Below are 26,887 nucleotides of genomic sequence, written 5' to 3' on the forward strand. Positions count from 1 at the left end.
TCATAAGCTGCTGCAAATTTTTTAAAGACACGATTTTGGATCTTTTTCAGGAACTGGAGAAATGTTCAACTTAAAAATGTGTGCTCGACGCAAATGAAATGTGATTTCGCACGCACCTGACGAATTTTAGCTACGTGCAGTGGAAGATAGCATTACCTGCATTCCAAATTCCAGCATCGACAGCCTTCCAGCTGTTCAGGGCGTGATTGTGCATTAAACACGCACATCGCACAACCCAATTCTCAGCTAGAGCCAGGTACCCCAAACACACATGACCGTGCTACGGGCGGCAACCAGAACGTGACACATGGCGATGTACTTTTATGCCAGTAAGATATCAGCCATTGTCTGCGGCACGCGTTGCAAGCAAACCGTGCTGCAAAAGTCGCGCGGTCAACGGGATCGCGATAAGGACAAATGCCGCCGCCATCGACAGCGTCACCGGAGCAGAAGACGCAGCAGATGCCAGGAGAGCAGCTCCGATAGCGAGACTAGCGCCGATGACGTTTACTGTGGGCTCGAGCTGGATGCGACACCTCAGCCGGATGTGGGCATTTTCCTACTCAATGCCAGCAACTCGATTACGGAAGCAGCACAGCCTGGCATCCTTGGACTGGAGCTGGGATTTGCCAACGAGGGCATGCGCCTGCGACGTCGTCACAGCGCAGAGCAGCTAAACGCACATGATTTGGAACTGGGATTACAGCATTTTAAGGTGGCAATATAATAGAAATCCCGTGATTCAACCTATTTATAATTTATGATTAATTTACATCTGCAGCCGCTCGCAACAAAGGACGATCCTGTTCAATATGATGTCCCCAAAAATACGCACAAACGCAGTCTATGTGATATCAGCTTTGAGGTAATTTATCAAAATTATGTTCACTGTTGCGTATCATTTGTAAATTGTTTTATCTTTTGCATTAATTTTCGGAATATTTATTGACAATTTGTTTGCAGAGCTCTGTTTTGGGTTCCGGCGGCATCATGTACATAAATGGTAAAATAGTTTCCGGCCCAATAGACTCATTCCCTGAGGTGCTCAATCCCAAAAATGTCATTGATTTAGATAAGGTAAGAAAAATAATTTAAATCACAAAATGAAAATTGAATATATTGCAGTCCTCAAAGCACGGGCTGTTTTGATAATCCGATCATGCCCTATCCTCCTATCCTATCCTATCTTATTATTTAATAAGAATATTAATTAATACAATTATCAATATATTTCAAGGAGAATAATTAACAATGTAGAGTTTCAGACTTAAGTCTCAGGTATCATAACAGCTGCAAAAATATATGTGGTTCGTTATAGGCTATATTTTCAAACGCTTTTGTTCGTTGAATGATTTTTATAAATATTATCTATCGCGATAGCAAACATGCAGTAAAACTTTCTTCAAAACGCGATTTACGACTGAATTGAAAAATACAGCGAATATTTAAATAAATATATAATATATTTATAATTATTTATGGTTACAATTTATATACTTTATGGCAAAAGTAAAAATTGTCTAAAATTTAATTGGGGCAATTTAGCAAAAATCGAACTAATGAACAAAATGCTTGATTTAAAGTTTTTTATATTTTACATTTTCTTACCCAGGTCACCCAAGTTAATGTTTTCTTTAAGAGAGCTAGTCCATAATAAGTCACCCAAACTTAAAAAAAAAAAATCTTAAAGCACAAGCCTAGCCAAAAATCTAATTTGTTGGCACAAGCGAACACCAAAAACAAAGAGCAGATAGTGTTCAACCCTATAAAACAGTCCAAGGCAGATAAGCATATAATCCAATGAACAAAGAGCATAGTGACAGACAGAGACAGATACAGAGAATGAGAGAAAGGGAGAGTGAGAGGGAGCGACATTCCTGTGGCAAGGAAAAAACCACAAGCAGAAAGAGCAAAAATAATTAGTTCGTTGCAAGCGAATTGACAACGCGTAGCCCTTCAGCCGGGGCAATAGCCAACAAATGAAGCTAATGGAATACTTTTCTCCCACCCATTGTGTGTCATAAGGCTAAGGGAATTCCACTTCTGGCTGTGGGTTTATTTGAGTTACACTAATCTCGCACTTGTGTTTATCTATTGCAGGAATTTCTGTTCTCATTCTTATTATCATCACGTCTGTTCTTGCGACCCCATGAGTTGCTCGGCAAACTGTTGGCAGCGGTTGCCGATGGCCAGTGCTTGGAGACATTAGTTGCCCTCCTGGCCGAGTGGACGCAAAAGTTTCCGTACGATTATCGTGACGAGCGCATGATGAGCCATGTAAAACATATCGTTGCTAGGTAAATGCAAACCCAACTAGTTGAACTCTCAACTTGTAACCGAGCCAATTGAAAATTGCAGATGTTCCGATTCGCATTTGGAAGTCGTTGTCTCCCAAGTACTAAGTGCCTTACTTCAACGCTTGACTGATTTAGAACAACACGAGGCCGATCTGCGTGCCTGCCAGACCAACAACGATAAGGTGAGCTCTGCTGATTCCCCCACATAATTAGCATTATCAACTTGATGGTGTTCTTTGCCTCAGCTCGTTGCACCAATCAACAGCCCAACAGCCACTCAATATGCGCAAATATTGTGTCGACTGGAAAAGAAATTGGCCAAGCACATTGGACCAGAGGAGTTTGTGCAGTGCAGCAGCATGGTGCTCCTGGACAAGCAGGTGAGCAGGAGAGTGGGAAATACCCTTTAATTACTTTTAGTATCGAGTATTCTAAAGAGTACAATATTCGATTCGAGAGGCATTTTAAATGAACATAATTTGTATAATTTATTATAGTTTAATATATGACGCACATTAGATAAGATACAACATCGCAGATACAGGGCTTAAGATTAAATTTATAAAATTAGATGATAATGACTAAAAGTAATACCCCTCGATACGAATATGATTTTAATATAAGCACAGGCAGCTTCATTAGCTATGCCAATTGAATGCCTCACATGATTAAAACAACAAATTGTCTCGACCCTTCGTCTCACACCCGCAGAAGAAATGGGACCAACCTATATCATCGGGTGGACCACCGGGCGCCCAGGATCCAAAGAAGACCTGCAATCTGGAAACGTATCTGGACTGGTCGGCACGTCTGCGTCTGTTTGTCTGCAATGAGATACTGCAGGTGAGCTTATTGCCAACCCTCCATGCTCTGTGTCACGCGTCCAGGTCGGCCAAGTTAAACGTAACGAATGATGCCTTAGACCCTGCGGATTGAATTAAAATCCCATGCTTGTCAAATATGCAGAGCTACGTGTCCCTTGATGGTCCGACCGACGCATGTGCCGCATGTGTTTGCATAGTCAAATAGGACGAGCTGGCATATAATTTATGCTGCTCGTAACTTTCCCCATCGACAGTTTGTCAGTTGGCCGTGTAAGCGACTCGTTAAAGTTTTAGTAAAGTCACGTGGTCCGCATATTCTATTGTAATGCCGTCCAACTAACTTCCATATGCAAACAACATCTGACAACTTGATTTTCAGTGCACCGGAATTGAAGACCGTAGCAGAACAGTGGAGCTCTGGAGTGGGGTCGCCCAATATTGTCTCCTTGTGGGCAACTACAACAGTGCCACGGCAATCTTGGAATCACTCGAATCGCCGGCCATAGCCAGACTCAAAATAACGGTGAGTGAAGTACCCAAATCAAAGATATAATTAATTGAATAATGTTTTAATAATAAATAATAATAATAGCTGAGCATATTTATATTTTAAATAATCAAAAGTAAGAGGATTATTTATTTAAAATAATCTCTCTATAAATATGTTTGTCATGACTGACTGATTGACTGATTGACTGACTGACTTACTGATTGATGATCAGCGCACAGCCTAAGCCCAAAGAGATAGGAAATTGTATTGTATGTACCTTATGAGGTTCATGCTGAGAAGGGGTTTTGGGAAATTCCACCCGCAAGTGTGGAAAAATCATGATTAACAATTGTATAAAACTTTTCTGTTACCTTCGGATCGGCCTCAAAATCCTTTTCAAAGATCTTTGTGTAAATTCATTTGAGAGGTGTATCACACTTTCTATTCCTCCTAGGTATGTATGTGGGTCAATGTTTTGGAGGGTGACTTTTCGCGTTCAAATTTATATTCAAAATTTCTTACGAAAAATCATTTGCGACATATTCACAGAATCCATCCACGAGAAAACTTAAATTCTATACGGGCTGAAGCTTGGTGAAGAACCTAGATCTAGGCTAACAAAAATGTATAAGAACCAATGCCTGTTTTTAAGGAAGAAATATTTTGTAAACTCTCATTTTATTTTCAACCAAAAGATAAATTCGTGTGCAATTATGGCACATCAATAATATGACAAATCTTTCCCAAAAAATAATAGCTGAGCAGCTAGAAAACTCTCAAGCTTAACTTTCAGTTCAAAATGATTGTTGATTGCAAGCATTGTTCGCTGCGCTGAAATTTAATTCCAAGAGTTGCTCGCTTAACAATTTCTTCCTGATGTAACATCATTCCGCATTTCCGCTTGCTAACGCAATTGATGGGAGCATTCTTTCTTGAAATCACAAATTAAATATAAGAAAAAAATTACAAAAGACATAATTTATATCTGAATTTATGTAACTGCAGGCCATCAGTTATAAAAGCAAATAAATAGGAAAAGAATAGGAAAAAAGGATAACCACGCCCAAGTAACCGCAATACCATCAGCCCACGCTGCGTTGGCACATTTTTTATCAAAATTATATTTTTCCTTTTTGTTTTATTTTTTTGTGTTTTTATATACTTGGCATCTCGCCCGCAAATGCTTGAATAGGGGATTCGACGCTCACTATTCATTCAGTGGAAAATGAAGCTAGTTTTCATAACAATTTTTTGTAATTAGTTAATGGATGCCCTTTCTTTGTGCTGGGTCCTCTTTTAACACTCTTCTGTTGGAATTGAGGAATTAACTTGCCTCAACTTTTGATACTTTAAATGCCTTTTGGCTTATATTTTATTCATTATGCAATGCAGGTTGAGAATTCTTTTCATTTCACCTTTTTTGGTTGTTATTGTTGTTTGAAAAGAGTAAATTGCACAATGCACAAAGGACGAACAAAAAATGGTTGCATGAAAAAATTAAACGGAATTGCATAAATTCACAGACCTACGCAAGGTTTTTGTAACAGCAGGGGGCGCGTGGTTTATGCATTGTATGGCAATTTTTTTTTTTTTTTGTTATTGTTGTCATATTTTTTGCAGTTGCGTGTCTACTGAAATGTTTATGACTAGGAAATAACCATAAATATGTCAGCATAGAACATAAAAATTACACCCAAAAATTCTGGTGCATGCACATTTTTGATTAAAGTCGCATAAAACCTTCGCTAGCGAGTAATTGAAATCAAGTCTATAGGCCGTTAAAATAGTTTCTAAACAAAACAGATAAGTTGCAAAATAGCGATTAAAATGATGTAAATAAAATAAATTGAAAAGGATATAAAGATTGCCTTTTATACTAAATTTGAACTTTACATTTCCTGTAATTATTGTCCCATTTAAGAATATCCAAATTAAAATCTTATCTAAGGCAAATGCCAAATGTCGCACCATAAAATGCGATAGAAAGCTTAAGCGCAAATTACAGACATAAAACTGGCGCAAAAACAAAACCATAAACTTTTACAGCGCGCCGAAACAAGGCACAAATAACAAAAATAAAACGAATTAAAGATATTTTCCATTTGGATGGAACACAGCGCGCACACACACACACACACACACACACACACACACACACAGTACACACACTAGTCACATGTTGACAGACTGTTCATTTATGTACGTATTTCCATTTTATTACAGTGGAGCAAATTGCAAGTGACATGTCAACAATTGGATTGCATGCAACGGCATGCCGAAGGACACGGACATTTATGGCAGAAGCAGGCAATTGTTCTCAATGAGCAGCAGCATAGTCTAAAGACTGATAAGCAGCCTAAGGCCGCATCATCATCGATAACGGAAAACTCATCATCAACATCATCTGCAGCAGCAGCAGCAGTAGTAGTAGAAGTACCAGCAGCAGCAACAGCAACAACAACAACAACAGCAACAGCATCCTCACCATCCACTGCCCTAGAAGATTTGGATGAGCAGCCTTCGACAAGTGCCACTGGGCAGCCAGTTGGCATAACAGGCATATCCGGTTTCAATGCAATGCCAACATTATTGGAGAAGCCAACGTTAGAGGTGCCAGCGTCTGGCAGCAACACTGTGGAAGCAGCCACAGCCACAGGAATACCACCAATAACAACAACAACAACAACAACGACAACAACAGCAACTATTTGTGGCAAGCCCAATGATTGGGTTGTTATTCCAGTGTTTGCGGATATTGTTAAATTGGCACTGGCCGAACGAGAAAACTGTTTGCAGCGGTGAGTTTTTCATATATGCCACTTTACCTGTTCCTCACATTGATTCAATTAAACGAAAAGTCTGCAAAAATAAAACTACAAAAAACTGAATAGCCTCTTTTTTGCCAACGAATTGAATGATTAATATTTCGCATACGTCACGTTGTATGCACAAACTTGACTGGTTCCATATGAAGTGTTGCTTTTATTTAATTAACCACAGAGTGGAAAAATAAATAATCATGTTTGAAATATTTTCAAGTGTAAATGACACGGATGAAAACATGATCATGCATATTAATCATGCATGCATATGGCCCCTGCGCAAATTATTTATTTATTCTTATTTAATCGTAAAAAATTAACTTATTGCATGGTAAAAAGCGCACAATAAAAAGTTGAATAAATGGTCATAAATATCTTGTTATATGTATATATAGCTGCAATCAATAAAAATCAGCGTGAAGAATAAACCGCATTGGGCTACTCTTGCCTAATCCAACAAATTTCGTTAACACTATTAATAAATAAACGATTAAATAAAAAAAAAAATTCTAAACTGCATGCCCTTTGAAATATGAACAGGCACAACCCACGATTATTCGATTAACCCCTTTAAAGCTGAAAATTTCACAAAAAGGAAACACTCAACATTTACCCACAAATAAAACCCAAATTTTTTACACTATTTGCACAAAATTTAGTCCTCACAAATACAAAATAGGCGAAAATGTCAACGAAAATTAATTTCAAATTGTTTCAAAATTGTTGGAGCAGAGTTAATAGCACATTAATTACACCTATGAATCATTGCAATTTGTACACGGCTTTTACAAAAAAACCACAAGCCCATCAGCTGTCGGATAGATGTTCAATTTTTAATAAAAGTTCCCATTGAAAGCCGAAATAAAGTCCCACTTCAAGTTTAAACAATACACTAATTTTTACACACTCGTCAATCAAATTTAGTCGAGCTCAGTTCACATTGAAGATGTGCGATATTCATTAACTGGAATATTGAATTTTGTGGAACAATTTAGTTGGCCAACAGCAAATTCATTCCCAAGCTCAAGCGCATCACAAATCGTGCATTCGACATGATGCGTGAACATAAATTGCGCATTCGAACCCACAATTACCGAGCAGCCACTGATTTTAATAGCTGCACTGCATAGGAGAGTGAAATATGCATTAAATTGGAGCCGTGCATATTTTAGCGGGCCGACTCGCAGTGAACAGTCCGCTAACCGTTTCGCCTTTTATAGCACATTATTTGCAACAACTGTTACCCCCCTCTTCTACTACTTGCAGTTTACAAAATGGCCACATCAATGTGATTGCCTTCGATCGAATGGCGGCCATTGTTGGCGCGTTCACCAAGCACATGCAGGCAATGAAAACGACACAGGGGCCATCTAGCGGCGAGTACGAGCACTTCTGCACCCATATGCAGCGAACTACAAAACTTGGCGAAGCGGGTAAGTAATATTGCAAGTTAAACTTTGCGCTAGGCGCTGCCGAGAGACTTCCTTTCTATATATATTTATTTATTGTATTTTTGCACATTTTTTTTCTTTGCACTTTCCACGTGCTTTATCGCATTTTGCACATTTTTCACTGGCTCAAGTCGGCCATTTTAGTGTTTGTTTGTTTGTTCGGTGGAAACTTAAAGTGCACCTCGGCCAACTGGCAATGACTTCAAGTGCCTCTGTGAATGAACATGTGTGTGTGTGTGTGAGTGTGTGTGTGTGGGTCGTGGGTGTGAGTCTGTGTATTCGTGCTACTTACATTTTTTAAATGAAAAATTAAATGCACTGCAGCTGGCACAGCACACATTGGGCATTATTCCACAAGCGGGGGCAATTAAAATGAAAACCAGAGACCTAAGCTAGCAAAATACTCTACACGCTGTCGCATATAATTAGAGTTTTTGCGCGTGCCGTGTTTGCTTTCATCATAGAAATTGGTAAGGGCATAACTCAACACGCCTTACATGAACAACGCGAAGCACGAATATATTTTCACACTAGTATCGCATCGTATCGTTTCGCATCGTGCGTATTTTCCGTTTATGGCAAGACCCATTGAAATAGAATTCAACTCGCAGTCATTTCTACTTACGAGTGCACTCGTAACTTCATTTCTCTCATCGCAGATCTACTAATTGGTGCAAAAGAGAGAAACTATTTAAATTAATTGCAAGGAAATTGTGAAATAAATTTTCATGCTCTTTAAGCTCGCAAAGAGTTGTGGGAACCATTATAAAATCCAAGGCAATGATTCTCTATCCCTTTTGCACCAGCGCCAAGCAATTTGTTACTAATTAATTTGAATGAATAACCGCAATAAAATGCCAGAAATACACTTTATGCCCACGAAGGGCTACATTTATGCACACATTTTTGCCCGCTTAACAGCCTGTCCCCCTTTTTAACAACAATTCATTTTCGCCTCGTTGCCCGAAAGACGAATATTTGGTCTTATGTAACTTTGCAAGGGCTAATCTATTTAACTTTTACATAAATATCTAAGAAAAATAAAATTGGTGCAATTTATTTTTAAGCAGTATTTAAAATTTAAATTGAGAAATAAACGATTCACCATGAATTTAACAGTTAAGCTATCAATAATTCCCATACACGCGCTTAAAGTTTATATCCCAACTGTCCTTGGCGAAAATAAATGCACAAACACTTGCAAGGTGGAAGAAAAAACAACAAGTCCTTCAGCGCATGCTGCAGGATACGGAAATAAAGCGATTCACCATAGAAGCGACGACAACAACACCTACAAGAAGTTACACCATGTGCAGTGCTGCCAGACCGCAAAAAAGTTTTTAAATCCTTCTTTGAGCTGTCAGCACACCCTGCACATTGAGATATTTTTCACGGGTTGTGCACACACACAAACACTGCTCTGCAGCGGCATTTGGCCGGGGTGAAGAGCGGAGCATGAATGCGGCAGTGACGACATCAAAAGTGAGAGAAACAAAAATAGTGCCATAGTGCTGAAATGAAAGGTCCACATAGACCGAACTCATTATAAACCCAGGAAGCTTAAGATACTTTGAAGGCTTTTGCCGCTGGCGACAAACAACAAAATCGTAAAAAAAGAGGCAAAAAAAAATGTTGTCTTTGGAGCAAAAACGCATCCTGCCAGCGCCAAGGAAAAGAATGAAAAGTTATGGCTCAGTTCAGATTTTTATTTTTTCTCTTTCTCTTCAAATAGAGCCTCAGCTGCAACTGAGTCTTAACATGTCGCCCAAAAGTTTATTAAAACGCTTGATGTGCAGCTTAATGTGAGGTGAATGCAATTTATAAACTTATGGGTTAGGTTTTTTTTCATACACCTCCTTCGGTAAATGTGAGGCAAGAAGATAAAAAACTTTACCGAACAGTTGAATAATGTGCTTCGAATCAAGAAAGCTAATCAGCAATGGATGATACACGAAGAACTTTAAATGGTTTTTGTTAAAACTTCTTTTAAGCTATTCACATATTCACAATCTCAGTTTGTGCAAAATAATATATCGAGTAAACAAAAATATACATATTTATATTTTATTCTTAATTTTTCCGTAAGAAATCTCGCGTGTATTCCAAATATTGACATATTAGATTGAGAAATTTCTTGTCAAGCTCTAAAATATGTATAAAAGACATACTTGATACCAATCTATCTTATCTAGATGCTCTTCTCAATAATACACAATATCCAATTATAATTAATTAAATTGTAATGTTGAATCGTAGCTTTTAAAACTAAAATTAGCTTGCCAAACGCAGTGCACATTTTTTCCCAAATTGTTGACATCAAAAACTTATTTCCATCTATCGCATTTATTTTCCGGCATTAAGTTTTTTGGTCCAGCTATCCACAGGAACTTCTAAATCAGTTTCCTTTCGAACCGCAAAACTCAAAAGTGTCCTTTAACTTAGAAGTTTCGCTCAACTTGAAGGCAACGTCAACATCGTGAAATGCAAAAGAAGTCTCAAAAACTTCCTCCTGTCACGTTTAGTGCACTTTTTGCCTGGCTGCTGCTCGCTATAAATAAATGTTTTTCCAGTCAAGTCATTTTTCGTTGTTATCTAAGTAATTTGCACAGCTCTGGAATTTTGAAAATGCAGCGCTTAGCTTCAAGGATTTGCCTGGGCATATTGACAAGCATTAAGTGGTTTAAGGTAGCCAAGTGCATAATTCTAGGATATCGCGGACCATAAAGCACATTTTAGGATTTGTCTCCAAGTCAAAATATTACAGGAGTACAAGACAATCTTTTTCTTTGAATTACAAATTTAATTAAATTCTCAAAAGTATATTTGTACCACAAAAAAGCAGACAAGCGTTATTCTATCAGCTCCCAGCATATGTTGGGATGCCACATGAAGGCAATGATGACGCTTTCTCCGGTCAAACCCTTGCCCTGCCTCATGTTGTAACAAATGTCAGTCTGAAGGGCGTTAAAGTCGGACGTGCCGGCACATATCCTGCGCACACAGACAGGCTCAAACCCCGCATTGTTTAATGTCAACCAGCCTGCCAGCCTTATAGAAGGCTGCATATATATAACATATATATATGTATGTCCAGGGACAGAAAACCATTTCAGCACGAGGTCTGTGAAAACTAAATGAATTTAGCAAATACCAGAGCTGAACAAAATGAATCAGCAAAACGTTGGTGAGAAAAATGAATAATGTGTATTTGCCTTAACTACGTAAGGAATTTTAAATTGAAATATTCAAGTATTGTATCTGCACTTATGAAATTCTCAACTACAATTTAGATACTTCCCGAGTGTGCGTGTGTGAGTTGCTGCCTTGAGGCCATGTTAAATGTGCAAAATTTAATGCCAATTTGTATGACAATTTTATTCACACAACAAATGGCCTGCCAAGGGCAGAAGCCATTTAACACTCAGCCAGAAAGGTCGGCACACTTAGTGCAGCCGAGTTAAATTTTCATTAAAATCATCCAATCAATTGTACTTTGTTATCCAAATATGGTAGCCATTATTCATGCAGAAGTCGGACAGAGGCCACAGAGCAAACAGGCCAAGGAATTTTCGGCCCATGCAACAACAAACAGGCTGACAAAAAGGAGATTCAAGTTTAATTTTACTAATTTATGCAATGCATATATGAATGTTTGTTATATCAATTGTGCTCATTAGACACACGCCCATGGCACTTCATGGCATTAGAAGCAAGACAAATACATTCCCGCATAAATGTATATATATTTATGTATATGAGCTATTCATTAATCTGGTATTCATTGTGACTTGCGAATCGGGACAAAGCAATTAAGTGGCAGAAAGCAGAGGCTTAGGTCTAATTATTATCTTCACAGGCTAAGGAGATAACTGAGCTTAATACATATGAAAATAAAATTAGCTTCTCTGGAATAGATACAGCATGTAACATACAGCGTATGTAAGTGTTAAAGAGTTAAAGAGTTAAAGTTAAAGAGTTAAAGTGTAATAGATTGATCTAGGGACAATAGCTGTTGTTGTTGCTATTACACTGCGCTGGTGTCAATGCGGCAGCTGTTCCCCACCCTACCATGATCACCGGGGCCGCTTGACCAGACAATTGGTCGGTGATCCCTAAAACAACCCAAATTAAATTATCCTAACATTCCGACGACGCATAGCTTCAATATAAACACGGCAAATTAGCACATAATTATAATTTCGTTACAAATATTGATTTTTGTGGGGAATAGCGGAAATTTTGTTAAGGCATTATAAATTCTTAATACTAGGAAAAAGAAAAAAATGAAAAAAAAATTATAATATATATAGATAAAGGATTTCTTAATAGATGAGGCTCTGATTTGATCTATGACAAAATGATAAAGAAAAAAATTTTATTTTTTATGCGGCAAAAATTCATTTAATCTGTTAAAATTGTAATGCTACTGAAGTAAAAGAATTAACGCTCAATTGAACTCGGTTGCTCTCTTAATATTTCCTCTTTAACGATTCTTTTGCTCTTTAACGGGGCTTATTCAAATTTTTTTTTCTTTTTATTAGGCCATTCTCTTTAACTCATGAAATTGAAGGAAGCTAAATATAGAAATTTAAGAGGTTTACTTCACTTACGTGCATTCACTCCATCTCCGAAAGCGCTTCCATCGATGTAATGTGCGATGATCTGCTGTAAAAAAAATTGACTTCGAGCTGCACAGAAAAAAAAATTAGAAAAAAAAGAAGGCACTTGATAAAAACTTTTTTCTTGAACTTCAAGTGACTTGTATTCTCGCTCTTTCTATTCGATCATTGCTCTTCGAATTACTTAAAAATTTGCCTCTCACCAGCACTATGGCGATCCGAATTTCGGAGCATGGAAAGAGAGAAGGAGAATATAGGCCAAAGGAAAGAATATGTAGGGCAAGGCAATAAAAACGGAGTTAAAGAAAAAAACGAAGAATTACAGTTTTAACCATGCGGTTACATTCTTTTGCCGAACAAGCATGAAAACTCACACATAATTATCGCAATATTTAAATTATGCGCTTAAGGCGACTTAGCTACGCCCATGGTGTTCACACTTATCAAAATTTACACTTTTCTGTTAGCTGAGCTAACCATTCTTCAGATTAAAAAAAACTAACACTTCACTTAATAAAAAAAAAGGAAAAAAATGCCGGTTCGCTTGTATGTAGCGAAAATTAATGCGCGACAAAGTTAAATGCAGCTGCTTTTGACGACGTCAGCCACCAGGGAACGATTTCCAACTGATTTTTTGAGTTTCGGCGACGGCGATCGTCTCTCCCAAATTCCTCTTTCGAACTCCCATTTTCGAGCAGGCGAGAGAGAACGAAAGAAAATGATAAAGCTGGGCTCAGCTGATTTAGCTATTTGCGTCAAGGCTAATTAATGAAGGCAATTACAGGTGTTCTGCATATTTTGGGTTTTGGCAGTTGAAAAAGAAATTATTGCCGCTACTAATTGCAGAAAGCCGAAATAATGTAATATCTCATTCTAATATATTTATGATAATATTAATAGGCGCCATACCTGCAATAGACAGATTGAGACAAAATTGGTATTTAGACTTTAGATTAAAACTAACCCCTGATTAGGTCTGGCACTTTTTGAATTTAGTTTTTTCAATTAATGGTTCACCGATACTTAGAGTTTTTTTGTTTTTTTTTGGCAATCACTTGTATTATAAATATTCTTCAAGAAGAAAATACTTTTTCTCTGAGGTTAAGCGCACTCTCTCTGTAAATAGGCGCACTTCTTACTATGAGTCAACCTTTTTCCACGGTGGACAGAATGTAAAAGAAAGATCTGAGCTCCGGTCGCCTTAGGGAAAGCTATTTACGGCGACCACAGGTCAGACGCCATTTCTAATTATCAAATTAACATTTATCTATGACTTTTTCTCTTTCGCTCGTTACAAACGATATAACGCATAGGTTGAGCCATAGATGGAGAGATCTACTTTACAATATTCAAAAAAAACTTGCTCTTCTGAAAATCTTTGGGTTTATACGGGAACAAAATATATATGAAATAAAAATATAAAAAAATTGTTATTGTTTAACTTAAACAATATTACGATATTTCTTCTAATCAGCGTAGAAGATTTCAAGAACTGTACTAGATTTAAATTGCCTACATTTGGACTTTAAATTCAAACAAATTTTTCTTGCTTCACACACTCGACAGAATTATTTTTGCTCAAATTCGAATACAAAAATGTGCTTTATTCAAGCGATTGTCTCAAAAATTCGAATAGAAACAATTGACAATTGAAATCCCTGTCAATCAGTTTGTGCATTTTTGGACAATTCCTAATCAAAAATCGTCAGCACTTTATTGGCATCTGCACAGCAATCAAGCTGCGGTCCCAGGGACTGCGGGCTCAGGATAGAGCTGATAAAAAATTAAAAAATTTTTTTTAATTTTTTCGACTTGCTGTTGACTCTCCTCATAGCCGCTTGTTAGGCTCAGCACTCAAAATATTCGTCAAGAGCACACAGGATGTGGTGTACATGGTACAAAACCCGAGCGGCAACCAGACTAGGCCAAATCCTCATCGCACGAAGGAGGTGCACAAATATTTACCCACACGACTCTATTAAAAGTGAACAAGGAAAAAGTGGATACCATAACCCACGCTTTAATCCTTTCACAAACAATGGGAAACCTTTTTTTTTCTTCTTTTTAGCTAGGACTTCAAAAATGTTCGTTCCATGTGCGTGTGTATTTTTTTGTTGTGCTCGAGCATACTAAAATGCGGGCTCAAATCCTATAAACACGCCGGGACACGGACGGGGACAGGGACGGGGACAGAGGGCCAAAGAAAGGCACAGGACCAGGATGCCCAGTGGCATTCTGTGGCAAGTCAAGAACACATCTGTTGACCAAACGCTGACCAACAAGCAGGCGCTGTGCATCATTCTAGAATTTTAATGGTCTCATGGTGTGAATTGGACATGGCTGCCACATTTTGCCGCATAACACTCAACGCACACACACACACACACACACACACACACACAGAGGGTACAACGCACAACGCACTCGAGGCACACATCTTTCTTCTGCCTTTTTTTTTTTTATTTGGCCAGTCGCCAGTTTGTTGTAACTTTATTAAACCATGTTTTTTCATTCTTTTGTTTTTCTATTAAAATGTTACAATCTCAGCTGCACGAAACTCTTGGGTTCCGTCTGCTCAACACTTGACCGCAAGGCAACAGGGCAACAGGGCAACAGGGCATAGGGCGTCCATAATCAGCTCGGTTCAAGCAGCGCGTGTTGACCGTTTAACCAACTTAATATATATATTGGACTATTAGAGCAGCTATGTAGTGTATATGAGAAAGTGTCTTGTATTCTATTATTAAAACGAATTCATTTTTAAAAAGCAGCGGGAAAATAAGGTTAGCCCTTATTTGCCTTACGGTTTTGCAGATATTTGAGAATAGTGAAGCTCGAAAAGTTTGAACATGATAAACCTGTCCAAAATATCATATAATGCCCCATACCTTGTAGCTTTTATAGTATTTTAAATATATAATACTTTCGCAAGACTTTAATGCTATTTTGTATGGATTTTTGTTAGCGAAGCCTGTCTGCGTATACGTTTTCATATAAATTTTCGTTGTTTTATTTAAACCAGCCCAACAAAGGCAAAAGCCTCTCTTGATCATTATATAATAACTATTTTGTGACTTATAATTAAGAATACAATTTTTTGCATATTTTTCCAGAGCTCATGATGGCTTCGTTTGACTGCGAGGAACCGAACAATGCAGAGAAGCTAATGTATGATTTGAATTAATTTGATAATAACTATAAACGCAATAACATCGCATGGAGGCCATGGAGGCGTAACTCATAGGGCACAGCTGCTGACTGCTTCTACAAGGTAAACCCAGCGCGATCCTTATTGATCAGGCGTCTCAAGTCGACTCACTTCCTCCCCGCGGAGGCCTCCGGTAACGTTTTAACGAGCAACCGCCTCTAAAACGGCCAAAGTGAGCGGCGCTCATCTTGTTAGATGTTGATGTTGCTGTCCTGGGATAAAATGCATTCATCTATTTTATAGTTTCAACTACAATTAAATGTATTTAATTTTACTTTTAAAAATAAATTTGGTTGTATAATTAAACTGTCGCTTGCTGTTAAAGTAATCTACATACTCACTTTTCATCAGCTCAAAATAAACTTTAAATTCTGACAACCTACAAACTAGTTGAACATGCGAGTTTTAAAGGAATTGTTTAATCTACCGGCAAAATAAAAATCAGCTTAAGCAACGGAATTTTCAATCCCTCACATCGTTTGCTTCCCCTTTGAGCTGTGCCAAGAAGGCAGCAAATTTCTTGGGTGTGTGAATTTTTGGGCCAAAAATGGAAAGCCAAGCGCATATCGCAGCAAAAGCGCTAAGTGTCGAAGCAGGAAGCAAAAAGACAGCAGCAGCACAAAATCAGCCATAATTCCAAGGACTCCGGCCTGTGCATGTGGATGTGCGCGTGTGATTCTGTGCCTTTCACAGTGTGTGCGTGTGTGCCAGTAATGTCTTTTGCCAGGCCCTGAATTATGTTACAGTCAGCAGATATTTATGCAGCCTAATGCATTCCGTGTAATAGGTTTTACAGATTTACAGCTGCCTGCCACGTGAATAAATGTGGCAACATGATCTGCTCTAACAGCTAAAGGGCGCACAAAATGAAGGCATTAAGAGTGCGAAGGAACCAAATTAAATTCTGAAGTGAATTATATTCAAACACAAGCTAAAACTTTTTGAACTCGACTTAATTATTAGTTTGATGATTTTGCTGTTACATAAAAATGTTTGTTAACTTTTCACTCTTTACCTGATTGTTGTCCTCATTTTGTGAGTGGAGGTACAGATGAGCACATTTCCCATATTACAATTATAAATCATGAAGTCTTTTAACAACAATTATAAAAACAAGCATTAAACCAATTTTAAATACTTTAAGTGGTTAAAATTGTGGCAAAAAGAAATCGCTGACATATTCAGATGGAGCTATTGATAACTATAATTATAATTATCGATAACTTTAACTATTATTATTATAGATAACTAAAATAATTATCGCTATTTTAATGATTTTTATTATCGATAGTTATAATAATAAAATATTAATCATTGCATATTGAAGCACTTAAACATACTCTGCTTAGTATAAAAGTATATAGATGCACAGGCGAATGTACTTTTAGTACTTTCTCCCATTGCATTTTGAAAACAGACAAACGATAGCTCCCACTGAAAAACTTAAGACTGCTCTCTTATCAAAAAGATTGTCGAAATGATAAGGCGCGACATCAAAAGAAACATTGGTCATTTTTAAGCGTATGCAGGTAACATTTGCTTATCTTCATTTAATAAATCCACATTAGGTATTTCCATATAACATATCAGCTCGGAATCTTATCACTTTGCTTAACAGCCGATAAAGGCTGTTCAATAAAAGTAACTAAAATTTATAAATTATAAATCTTATTTGTATTAGACACAATAAATACTTCTGTATTTAATTTTAAACTTTTTCTGAACACAGCCTCAAATTAAAGTTTAAAAATAAAGTGCAACAAACTATTCTAAAATAATTCCGACAAATAGATTTCTAAATGTTATGCCTAAAGTTGGGCATAGAGATAAGCATCTCAGCCTGGTGCCTGAAATAATTGCATTATTTACTATCTGTGTCCCAAGTTAAATGTTTATGTGAGGGTCAGAAACAAATTGCTTTAAATTTGTTGGTCAACTGTTTTAGTAGACGTACAACTAAAACAATTTTGTTTCTGCTAAAAGCGCACAAAACTTTACACTGAAACTTCTCGGTTTTATTTATATTGCGGTTGCCAAGTGTTGCAGCCAGCTATCGAATTTATGTGCAACACTTGTAACACTTGTTACACATACGACATGTTGGACGTGTGCACAGTAGAAGACAAATCGCTTGCTTTTACAGCTCCACATCTTACGCTGCACAATCAAGACCTTTGACATAATTTATTGATCGTTTTGCTGAGCTCGCTGCAGGACTACAGATAAAAAATAGGTGAATGCACTTAAATTAAAAGAAACGTGTTTGTTACTAATTGAAATCTTGGGTTGTTATTGTTCAACGAATAAAAGAAAAAACACTTGCAGCATTTAAACTTGGAGCTAACAATTATATTCAATTTATCGTCGAATAGGCAACTTGTGACATTTAGTTCGAAAACTTAAAGCTCAGCCATCTTTGCATTCATGGCATAAAATTGCCTAAACTAGTTGGGTAGTTGGGCAGGTTCCTGGCCCTATTTTCAATTTTTAATAAAGTTTTGCAATGGATATTGGATGCTGATGCCACTTTCTGCCTTGTTGTCATCGTGACACAATGGCAGATGCAACCAAGCAGGATATTTCTTCATAAATGTTGTAGGGGCTGTGCAGTAAAGAGGCAAAATGTCAACGTCAAAGCATGATGAAGAGAGAATATCTTAATTGATGTTGGAAGCTAGGCAGCAGCTGCGTGACATTTAGAGGAAAGCCAAAGCAAAGCGAAACTCAAAGCTGGCAAGCGCTAGTTAAATGCTTAGAATACAAGCCAAAGTACTCACAGAAACCATTTTTAACATTTTACTTTAAGGACAACTGTTGAAGATAACATGATTTGTTTAATTTTGACTATCATTTGCAAAACTGTGAACTTTTGTGCCACAAAAATAAATATGCATTTTTTTTTCACATCTGAAGCTTGTCTAATGCACAATAATTTCAGCACATTTCCCAACGCTCTAATTCAGATAAACATTTTTTTTTTTTATTATATATACTCAAATAAAGGGGCCAAGAGCCATAAAAGCGTTTATGCCCCCTTTTATGAACACACAAGCTGTGGAATTTCGCGCAGTTATACAGTTATCGTGGACCCAGCGTGGACAGTGTTTAGTTTCATTGTATTTACTTTTATTGCGCCCTAGCTCAAGGCCCTTGTATGGGAATTATGTTAATATGGGTATGGCAGAGTCCAAATACGAAAATGTCCGCAGGGCAGGACGATGTTGTTTGCGCTCCACACACACACACACACGCACACTCGCACACACGCATATCTCAGTTGCAGAATGGGAATTGCAGCCAAGTAGAAAGTTAAGTGGGATATTTTGCATCTACTCGCATTCTCCATGTAATACTCAACTAATAAGGAACTTTGTATGCACGAAAGTTATACCAGGCATATCTATACTCAAGTGTACCTAGATAGTAAGTGCAAAGAGGCATTGCGACAGTCTTGCAAGTTTGAGTTAATTTTCGAACAATACCAAATGCTGCAGCTGTCCACGCTACATTTAGTCGCTTTTTTTATAAGAAAGTTGTTAATATTTTCCATCAATCAACTTACGCAAAGTTGAGCTGAGAGTTACTTACAAAAACTTTTCTAATTAGCTTCAGGCGACTAGCAAAAGAAAAAGCTGTTAATAATATGCCCAAAGACAGAACGTCCAGTAATATCTTTGAGGCAAACAAAAATTTGAAAATACTAAATGAATTCCTCAAATCTTTTCTTCAATGTGGCCCCACATTTGTCACAATTTGTTGGCTTTAATTAAAATTAATACTACACTTGTGTGTCTGTAAGTTCCTGAGCTTATGTCCTGTCTGCTTGCTGAGGCTTTTTATCACGTCAAAAGCGTAGACAAATTTTTTTTTGTACTATTTAGATATGGGCTGTTTTGCGTGGTGCGAGTTAAAGCAGCTCGTTGAGAATTTAATTTATTTAGCATATGTTGATACAATTTTTATTACTTCTCGTTGCCTTACAGAAGCACTTCCCAGTGTGGCTGAATTAAATTAAAATATTTTTGCTTCGGAAAACTTTTGATCATCTTACTGTGATACCTCTAGCTTGTGGTGGAATCATTTTTATTTGATTTCTATTTTTTTGTGTTTCTTGCCAGAGTTGACAAAGATATATTACATATGTGACTTCCAAGCAAACACATCATCAATTTTAATACAAATAATTGCTGCTACAATGCTTTCACCTAACGTAAGCTTTGTCTCATTTAACTAGACCAATTTGAAGGAACATTTTTAAAGCATTTATTTCCCATTTTTATTTTATTCTTCAATATATATTTTTCTTTACAATATTTGCACCAGTTTCGTGTACGACTAAGCAATAATTCGATTCAATGATTGAAAACTCATAAACTCTCATATTTATTAGTCGCATTTATTTCCTAAGAACTCTTGTGTTTGATTGCAATTAACAACAGTTGCAAAACAATTGCACAACTTATCAATAATGGTCATCAAAAGAAATCAAGCAAATAGAGCAGAAAAATAGCAAAATGAAGATGGAAAAAAAAACTAAGAAAAACAATTAAACTAATTGACAGCAATTTATACGCAACAAAGAGAAGAAGGCGACAAAAAAGTTTTCCCGGCGAAAATTGGCACCGTGAAAGTTTTTCCAGTGCAGTAAAGAGAAAACCGCTGAAAGCGAAGATTGAATAAAAAAATAAAAATAGAAAAGATCCATTTAGTTGGCCACTAATGAAACCGCATTGAAAGGGTTGCCAGCAGCAGCAAACTTTTAACAAAATGCGAACGAGGCCACATTGCAATTAGACAATTTGTATGTAAAGACACTTCATTCCCTTCAAAACACGCGTATAACAAAATATTTTGATAATTTTTCAATATTAAAGATAAGAAAATCATGAGATTTTCTATTTCCGATTAGTTTATTAAGATCACAATTTTTATTTAGTTCTTGTCGGTAAAAAAATGAAAATATATTATATCTTTAAACAACTTTCAAAACATAACATTTAAAATATATTTAAGGACTATCTGACATATCCTCACTACTTCAAAATCTCTCCCATTTTCTCTTCTCCTGTCAGGCCTTGCATTCCCCAACCACCTTTATCTTCAAAATCTATTTACTTTTTAGTCTGACACGTAAATTTGACAGAGCGGAAGTTCCAACAAAGTGCCAGCCTATAGACACATTTAGCCTGCAACTTTTGTTAAATTTGAGCACGTGCCTGTTGGCACAACTAGCTTAAATAGACTTGTGTAAACTAATTAGCATGCACACTAACTAAGTTACTAAAACTTCTTGATTCTTATGCATCGCTGAATATTTACTATCTCACTTTTGATCACTTCCAACACGTGCATTTCGAAAGTTGAGTTGAGTTCGCAGCCATGTAAATGTACATATTCTACATATTCTCGTTGAACTTACAAGCCCTGTAAACTTTTGTTTTGCAATATTGATTTCTCATCAATTTTTCATTTAATTTATTTATATAATATTTATTTATTTAATAATATTCATTTACCGTGCACAAGACTTATATTTTAGAATATTCTAACGACAGTAGGCAGCCACAGAAAATATATTTAGTCCACTTAGCTGAAATTTCTAAATTTCTAGGAAATTATTAATTAATTAATTAAGGTTAACTAACATATATAATATGTATAAATATCTATAAAAAAAAAAAATATTTAAATAATATAATAGAAAATAATTTTTAATTGAACTAAAAAATATTACACTCTATTCTCCCCGACGGGGAATTGAACCCCGGTCTCCCGCGTGACAGGCGGGGATACTAACCACTATACTATCGAGGATGTTGTTCGGCATCTGTCAAATGCTATTTTTATGGGTGAGCGTAATAAAATATTGCTTAAAAGATACCAGAGAATATACAAACTCAGCCTTTATTGATTCTCGAAGGCATCAGAGTATTCTATTTTTAGCTTTTATTTTAATTTTTCTAATATCTCATAAGTCTTAATGCCGTTTGAGTGACTACTTATGCCTGTTTTATTCTTATCAGAATGTTTTAAAGCAAATAACCATTGTTTCCAAATAAAATTATGATTAATGATATGTAGAATTAGTAGAAACCCAATAAAAAAATACATAGATATACAATAAACAAAATTGGATTACCAACTAATGAAAGCATTTCAAATTTGTCTGCTTTTAAACGTTCTATAAAACCACAACTACTGACTGGAAATAAGCTTATGGATTTAGTATTTCACCATGTTCATAAAAATCAAGGCGTTTCGTGCGTACTTCACTTAAATCTATCTCATTCTGACAATCTGATTGATACGTATGTATGTTATATATTTTCTACCCTTAAAGCAACTGAATGTTTACATTATACTCACCCTTATATTTTGTATTTGGCAAGAAAATCTTAACATCCTCGATAGTATAGTGGTTAGTATCCCCGCCTGTCACGCGGGAGACCGGGGTTCAATTCCCCGTCGGGGAGATGTTTTTTTTCATACACTTTTTTTCCGTACCCTTTTAAAACGGTAGAATAGGTTGTAACAGCTTAGTGTGTAAAATAGAATATATGGGGTAACGACATAACTTCGCACGACATATCACCACAAGAACATATCTCAACGAGTCGTTGTTTCCAAACGTCATACTATTTCTAGAAAATTCTTCGGCTGTCAGTAGCTGAGAATGTTCATACAGACGAACGGCGAGACAGACAGATAGACGAACCTGGCTATTATATATATTCAGCTGTAGATGCTGACCAAGAATTTATGGGTGGGCGATGCCTCATTTTGCTTGTTACATACATTTCCACAGATAAAAAAAAAGTCGTACCGTTGTGTTCTCCGTGTACTCACTACACGCATTGACATAACAGGATGCATTAAAAAAATAATGAAAAAAGAATGTTCAAACATCTCCCCGACGGGGAATTGAACCCCGGTCTCCCGCGTGACAGGCGGGGATACTAACCACTATACTATCGAGGATGTTGGGTTCCGCTTGCCAAATACGATATATAGGGGTGGGTAATAGTCTTAGCCTACTGTTGCCAATATACGTTATATGTTCTAAATGTTGTTGTTATATTATTTATACATTTTTTTTAAACTTTTAAGTGACAGCGTTATTTATTTTATCATGGTCATTTAACATATCTAGCAAAGAACAAGAGTGACCCAATCGCCAATAATCTGCCGCATATACTTTAAAAAAAAATCAATTTAATAAAAAAAGAATTTATTACTCTCTCCCCGACGGGGAATTGAACCCCGGTCTCCCGCGTGACAGGCGGGGATACTAACCACTATACTATCGAGGATGCTGAGGGACGGTGGCCAAAAATGAAATATACCTTAGTGCGGGATTGTTGTTGCTTCTATGCATATGTATGTATTTATTTATTGTCTTGTTCATTCTTAGATGATTGTAAATTATACTTATTATAATTAACCACGCTGTTCTTTAAATGCTGTAAATATTACAAGCGTTTACTGTTCAAGTCGAAAAGGGTGCTTTAAATGTAATTTATTGTATGTGCATAAATAAATCAGTGCAATCGTATAAATATACGCACAGTGCATTTAATGTAAATTTTTAAATAAGAAATACATGAATGTAATAAACCAGTTCAAGTTGTTTTCTTAATTGTTATTGTACTTTGCTTGTGACTTTTCGCCCATGATGTATTTTCTATGCTCTGGCACTCAATGCAGCAAAAGCGTGAAATAAGGTAGATTAAAATTCCACAAAGCTTCCAACTCATTGATTATGCAATGTCAAAAAGCTTTGACATAGTTTTTTTCTTATACATTTCATTTTGTGGTAGAACACCATGAGCTTAGTTGTTATAAAAACTACCTCATCTATAAACTATCTTGCGTGGTGGCGTTTTTAAAATACTGTTGCCTCAGATTCGTGAACACCAAGGTTCGAACTCAGGCATAGGAAACGAGAAACTAGATTGTATTTTGATTTATTAGATGAATTTGTTCTTTTCAGTTAGTTTATTAAACTTTTTTCTGTTTTCTGGCTGTATGTGTAAAAACTGGACGTACTTCTCACTGTCCATGAATTAAAATGTAAAAATAGTTTAAAATGCTAGATAACATCTCTGTTTCCGATTTCTTAAGAAGAGATAACTCTCGAATAAAGCATTATATTTATATTTATTAAGACATGATATTAAAAAAAAAACGTATTTCCTTTTGCAAATAACTCTACAAAACTACATTTACCTTGTGAATAATACAAACTTAATTCAGGATGTTTTATTTTATTGCTCGTCAAACCAAAAATAAAAATAGACTATTTAAAGAACCTATTAGAACTTTCATTGAAAGATTGGGTTGGATTGAAACTAAAATATTCAAAACTTTATTTTTTATGGCTTTTTCCCAGAGCCTAAATTGTATGATTATTATTGCTCGCAGTGGAGCTAACTTTCGAATTGACTGAAGACCAAAGCAAACTGAGAAATGTTTATCCACATCAGTTCCAGTAGAACACAAGCAATTGACTTTCCCTCCTGTTGGGCCACCCACTTAAACAATAAGCCCCATCAAAACCTGCTCCCATTGCTCAATTACATGCTGCCTGCCTGCCAGACCACTTTGGTTAGGCGTTTCGTTTCGTTTGCCTTGACTTTGGTTAAAAGTTGCCTTGTGGCATGCTTGAATGCATTCCGAGTGAAATTCAAATACGAGTGCAACGTGTTCAAATGAATGCGTCGAGAAGTGCAACTTGGAGGCCAAAGTGAATGAGTGAACAATTGAAGCATGAACAACTACACTCCACGACCTGCCAGGTGGCGGCTGAAAGGCTTTCAAAAGTGTCCTTGGTCTATGCAATTTGAATGTTGTCCTTGCCAAAGGGGGCTGCTCGGCAATTTATGTTGCATCTAAACGAATTTATTCTAAGCGAGCTCATCCATTGATCACAAAACTAAACGGATTTATCTGTTCAGCTTCCGAGTCGTATCCTCCTAGGCAATTAGCTAAATTTGCTAACTACAGTCTCTGCTAAAAGTAAGGCCTCAGACCGTCTGGACTAACTAGTTGGCTACTTGACGTGGTTGCGGTCAGTTGACAGTCAGTTGAGGCTACAACATTTTTTAATTAACTACTCAACTTTTACACTTCTATACCCTGTAATCAGTTAAGGATATCGGATGGGTTATACGGCTAGCTGGTCAGCAAGTTTTATAGTCTTGAACTGGGATCAATATTTTGGTCACGAAGTTGAAGAAGATCTATACGTCAAGTTGAGTAGTTATCCTACTAATATCTTGGTATAGATACAATTCCTTGCTGCAGCCTCCGGAATTTGAGGATCTATATAACAAATGTCTATCATAAAAACTAGGGTACCAAATATCTTAAGATAATCAAAGAAAACCATCGGGAAAAATTAATTTACCATTTGTTTTTATCTTACAGATATCTTGTCGAAACTTTTGTTGGCCACAACCTTTCAGTGTTAGACTATATTCATTCCCCAGACACAATCAGTCGAACATATAGATGTGTTTCATAAAGCTGGATGCTAGATGTCAGATGTCTAACGTAAGACTAATACAACATATAATTATATATTGTATATCTAGTAATTATCTACAGGGATAAAGGATGATATGTTTCTACTATGTGTATAAGATCTTTGATTAGGGTATCTTTCCATCGACTACTCTTGACTAGATAATTCTTGTTTGCACTTACTCAGCAACAAAATATCTCAGATATTTGCTCCTGGAAGCCACCCAAAGTTCGAGATGCAATTAATGCAGCTAATTTGTGAGGCAATTTTAGCTTGTACCGGTTGATATTTTCGACTGAAAATTGTTGAAAATTCTTCGTCGTCCTTGTCCAAGCATATGTCCTACAAAAAAACACACGCACACACACACATGAGATACACAACAAGACAAGTTCAAACAGTTTCACACCATTCATTAGCATGCAAATTGGGATGCTTTTTAGCTGCAGGACGAGGTCGCGTTTGTACCAGTTCCGGCATCATTTATAAGTTGTCTACTCCTTTGGAGCATAAGCCCGCATGACAAACTTTGTAGCACATGCCACAGAGCCCAGATGCAGACACAGCTGCCATCGCAACTCTGCTCAATTTTTAGCTAAACATTATGGGCTTGGTTTGCTGTTGTTGTTTTTATTTGCTGCTGTTGCCAACATGTGCCATAATAACCATTTATCGCCTTGACCCGAAAATATTCTCAACTGGCGAGCGGGCTGCACTGCAACGACAGTTGGCTTATAACTTGCGATAGTTGAGATATCTTTGGGAAGTCACAAAATTGAATTTAATATTATTTTAAGAATATGCTTAAAATGAACAAGTAAGAATGCTCTAGTTGGACGTGCCCGAGGTGCGGAGGTAGCTAGAAAATGAAAGATACTTGATCTTTTCTAGATACTTTTCTAGAAGCTAAGTCAAAATTTCCCACCCCCATAACTCGGTCAAAACTGTTCCGATTTTCTCGAAGTTTGACTTCTTGTTCATGGTTTGGCCTCTTAATCAATTTGGCATCTAAGCCTGGCAAAATTATTCTCGGTCGAAATTCATGTGAAATTGGTACCCTCAAATATCCTATATAGACATATGGAGGTCAAAATTTGCCACCCCCATAACTCGGTCAAAACTCTACCGATTTAGACATTTAGTGAAAATTTCCCACACACAAAGACAACAAATCTTCTTTCGTACGTACCTTTCCGCAGGGTTTGAACTAGCGATGTCGCGCTCACTGGTCCGACGCTCAATCCTTAAGCCACGCAGTTCGTTGGCAACACTTTTTGCTTATGTGTTGCTGTTTACGTTTTAAATGCAAACTTTGACCACAATTTTTCACAGTTTTCACTTGGAGCTTTAATGTTCAAAAGCCTCATCCTTGTGGATTATATGTACGTATGATAAATCCGTCCTTTTACTGCAGGTAGTATATATGTATGTTGACTTTGGCCAGATCGGAACCTCTACTCTGAAATAAAATTTAATTTTAAGAATAAGTAAGGCTTTATCATACATTGCCAAATATTTAAGCTGAGGCATTTCATTATAAATAAGGGTAAAGTTCATTTTGGGTTTTGGCTTATCGAATCTTTTGATGCTCCTCCATCATTCCTCCCCCTGTCTTTCTTTCACTGCTTAAAATAAATATGGTTAAGTGTTTTC

At 36.7% G+C, this 26,887-nt stretch overlaps 1 protein-coding gene and 4 non-coding genes across 6 annotated transcripts; 2 read left to right on the plus strand and 3 right to left on the minus strand.

Annotated features, from left to right (window-relative positions):
• The first annotated feature begins 23 nt into the window (after nucleotides 1-23).
• LOC135428787 (uncharacterized) lies at nucleotides 24-16,017 on the plus strand. 2 transcript variants are annotated; one of them, XM_064682892.1, is made up of 11 exons: nucleotides 24-715; nucleotides 782-865; nucleotides 964-1,077; nucleotides 2,101-2,297; nucleotides 2,359-2,479; nucleotides 2,543-2,677; nucleotides 3,009-3,140; nucleotides 3,501-3,644; nucleotides 5,835-6,409; nucleotides 7,700-7,866; nucleotides 15,617-16,017. In XM_064682892.1, the coding sequence occupies exons 1-11, from the start codon at nucleotides 308-310 to the stop codon at nucleotides 15,685-15,687; spliced, it is 2,148 nt and encodes a 715-aa protein (XP_064538962.1). In that variant the 5' UTR covers nucleotides 24-307; the 3' UTR covers nucleotides 15,688-16,017. The 2 variants fall into 2 exon arrangements, with proteins under 2 accessions (XP_064538962.1, XP_064538970.1); XM_064682900.1 differs by lacking the exon at nucleotides 964-1,077.
• Nucleotides 16,018-21,453: 5,436 nt separating this feature from the next.
• Nucleotides 21,454-21,525, minus strand: TRNAD-GUC (transfer RNA aspartic acid (anticodon GUC)). Its single transcript has one exon. It is a non-coding gene; the product is annotated as a tRNA-Asp (tRNA).
• Nucleotides 21,526-22,112: 587 nt separating this feature from the next.
• On the plus strand, nucleotides 22,113-22,184 carry TRNAD-GUC (transfer RNA aspartic acid (anticodon GUC)). The gene has a single exon. It is a non-coding gene; the product is annotated as a tRNA-Asp (tRNA).
• Nucleotides 22,185-22,617: 433 nt separating this feature from the next.
• On the minus strand, nucleotides 22,618-22,689 carry TRNAD-GUC (transfer RNA aspartic acid (anticodon GUC)). Its single transcript has one exon. It is a non-coding gene; the product is annotated as a tRNA-Asp (tRNA).
• Nucleotides 22,690-22,949: 260 nt separating this feature from the next.
• Nucleotides 22,950-23,021, minus strand: TRNAD-GUC (transfer RNA aspartic acid (anticodon GUC)). Its single transcript has one exon. It is a non-coding gene; the product is annotated as a tRNA-Asp (tRNA).
• Between the last annotated feature and the right edge of the window lie 3,866 nt (nucleotides 23,022-26,887).

Source organism: Drosophila montana, unplaced genomic scaffold (assembly GCF_035044405.1).
Source record: "Drosophila montana isolate Dmon_TW-CO22-7 unplaced genomic scaffold, ASM3504440v1 contig_1409_1, whole genome shotgun sequence".
Classification (NCBI taxonomy): domain Eukaryota; kingdom Metazoa; phylum Arthropoda; class Insecta; order Diptera; family Drosophilidae; genus Drosophila; species Drosophila montana.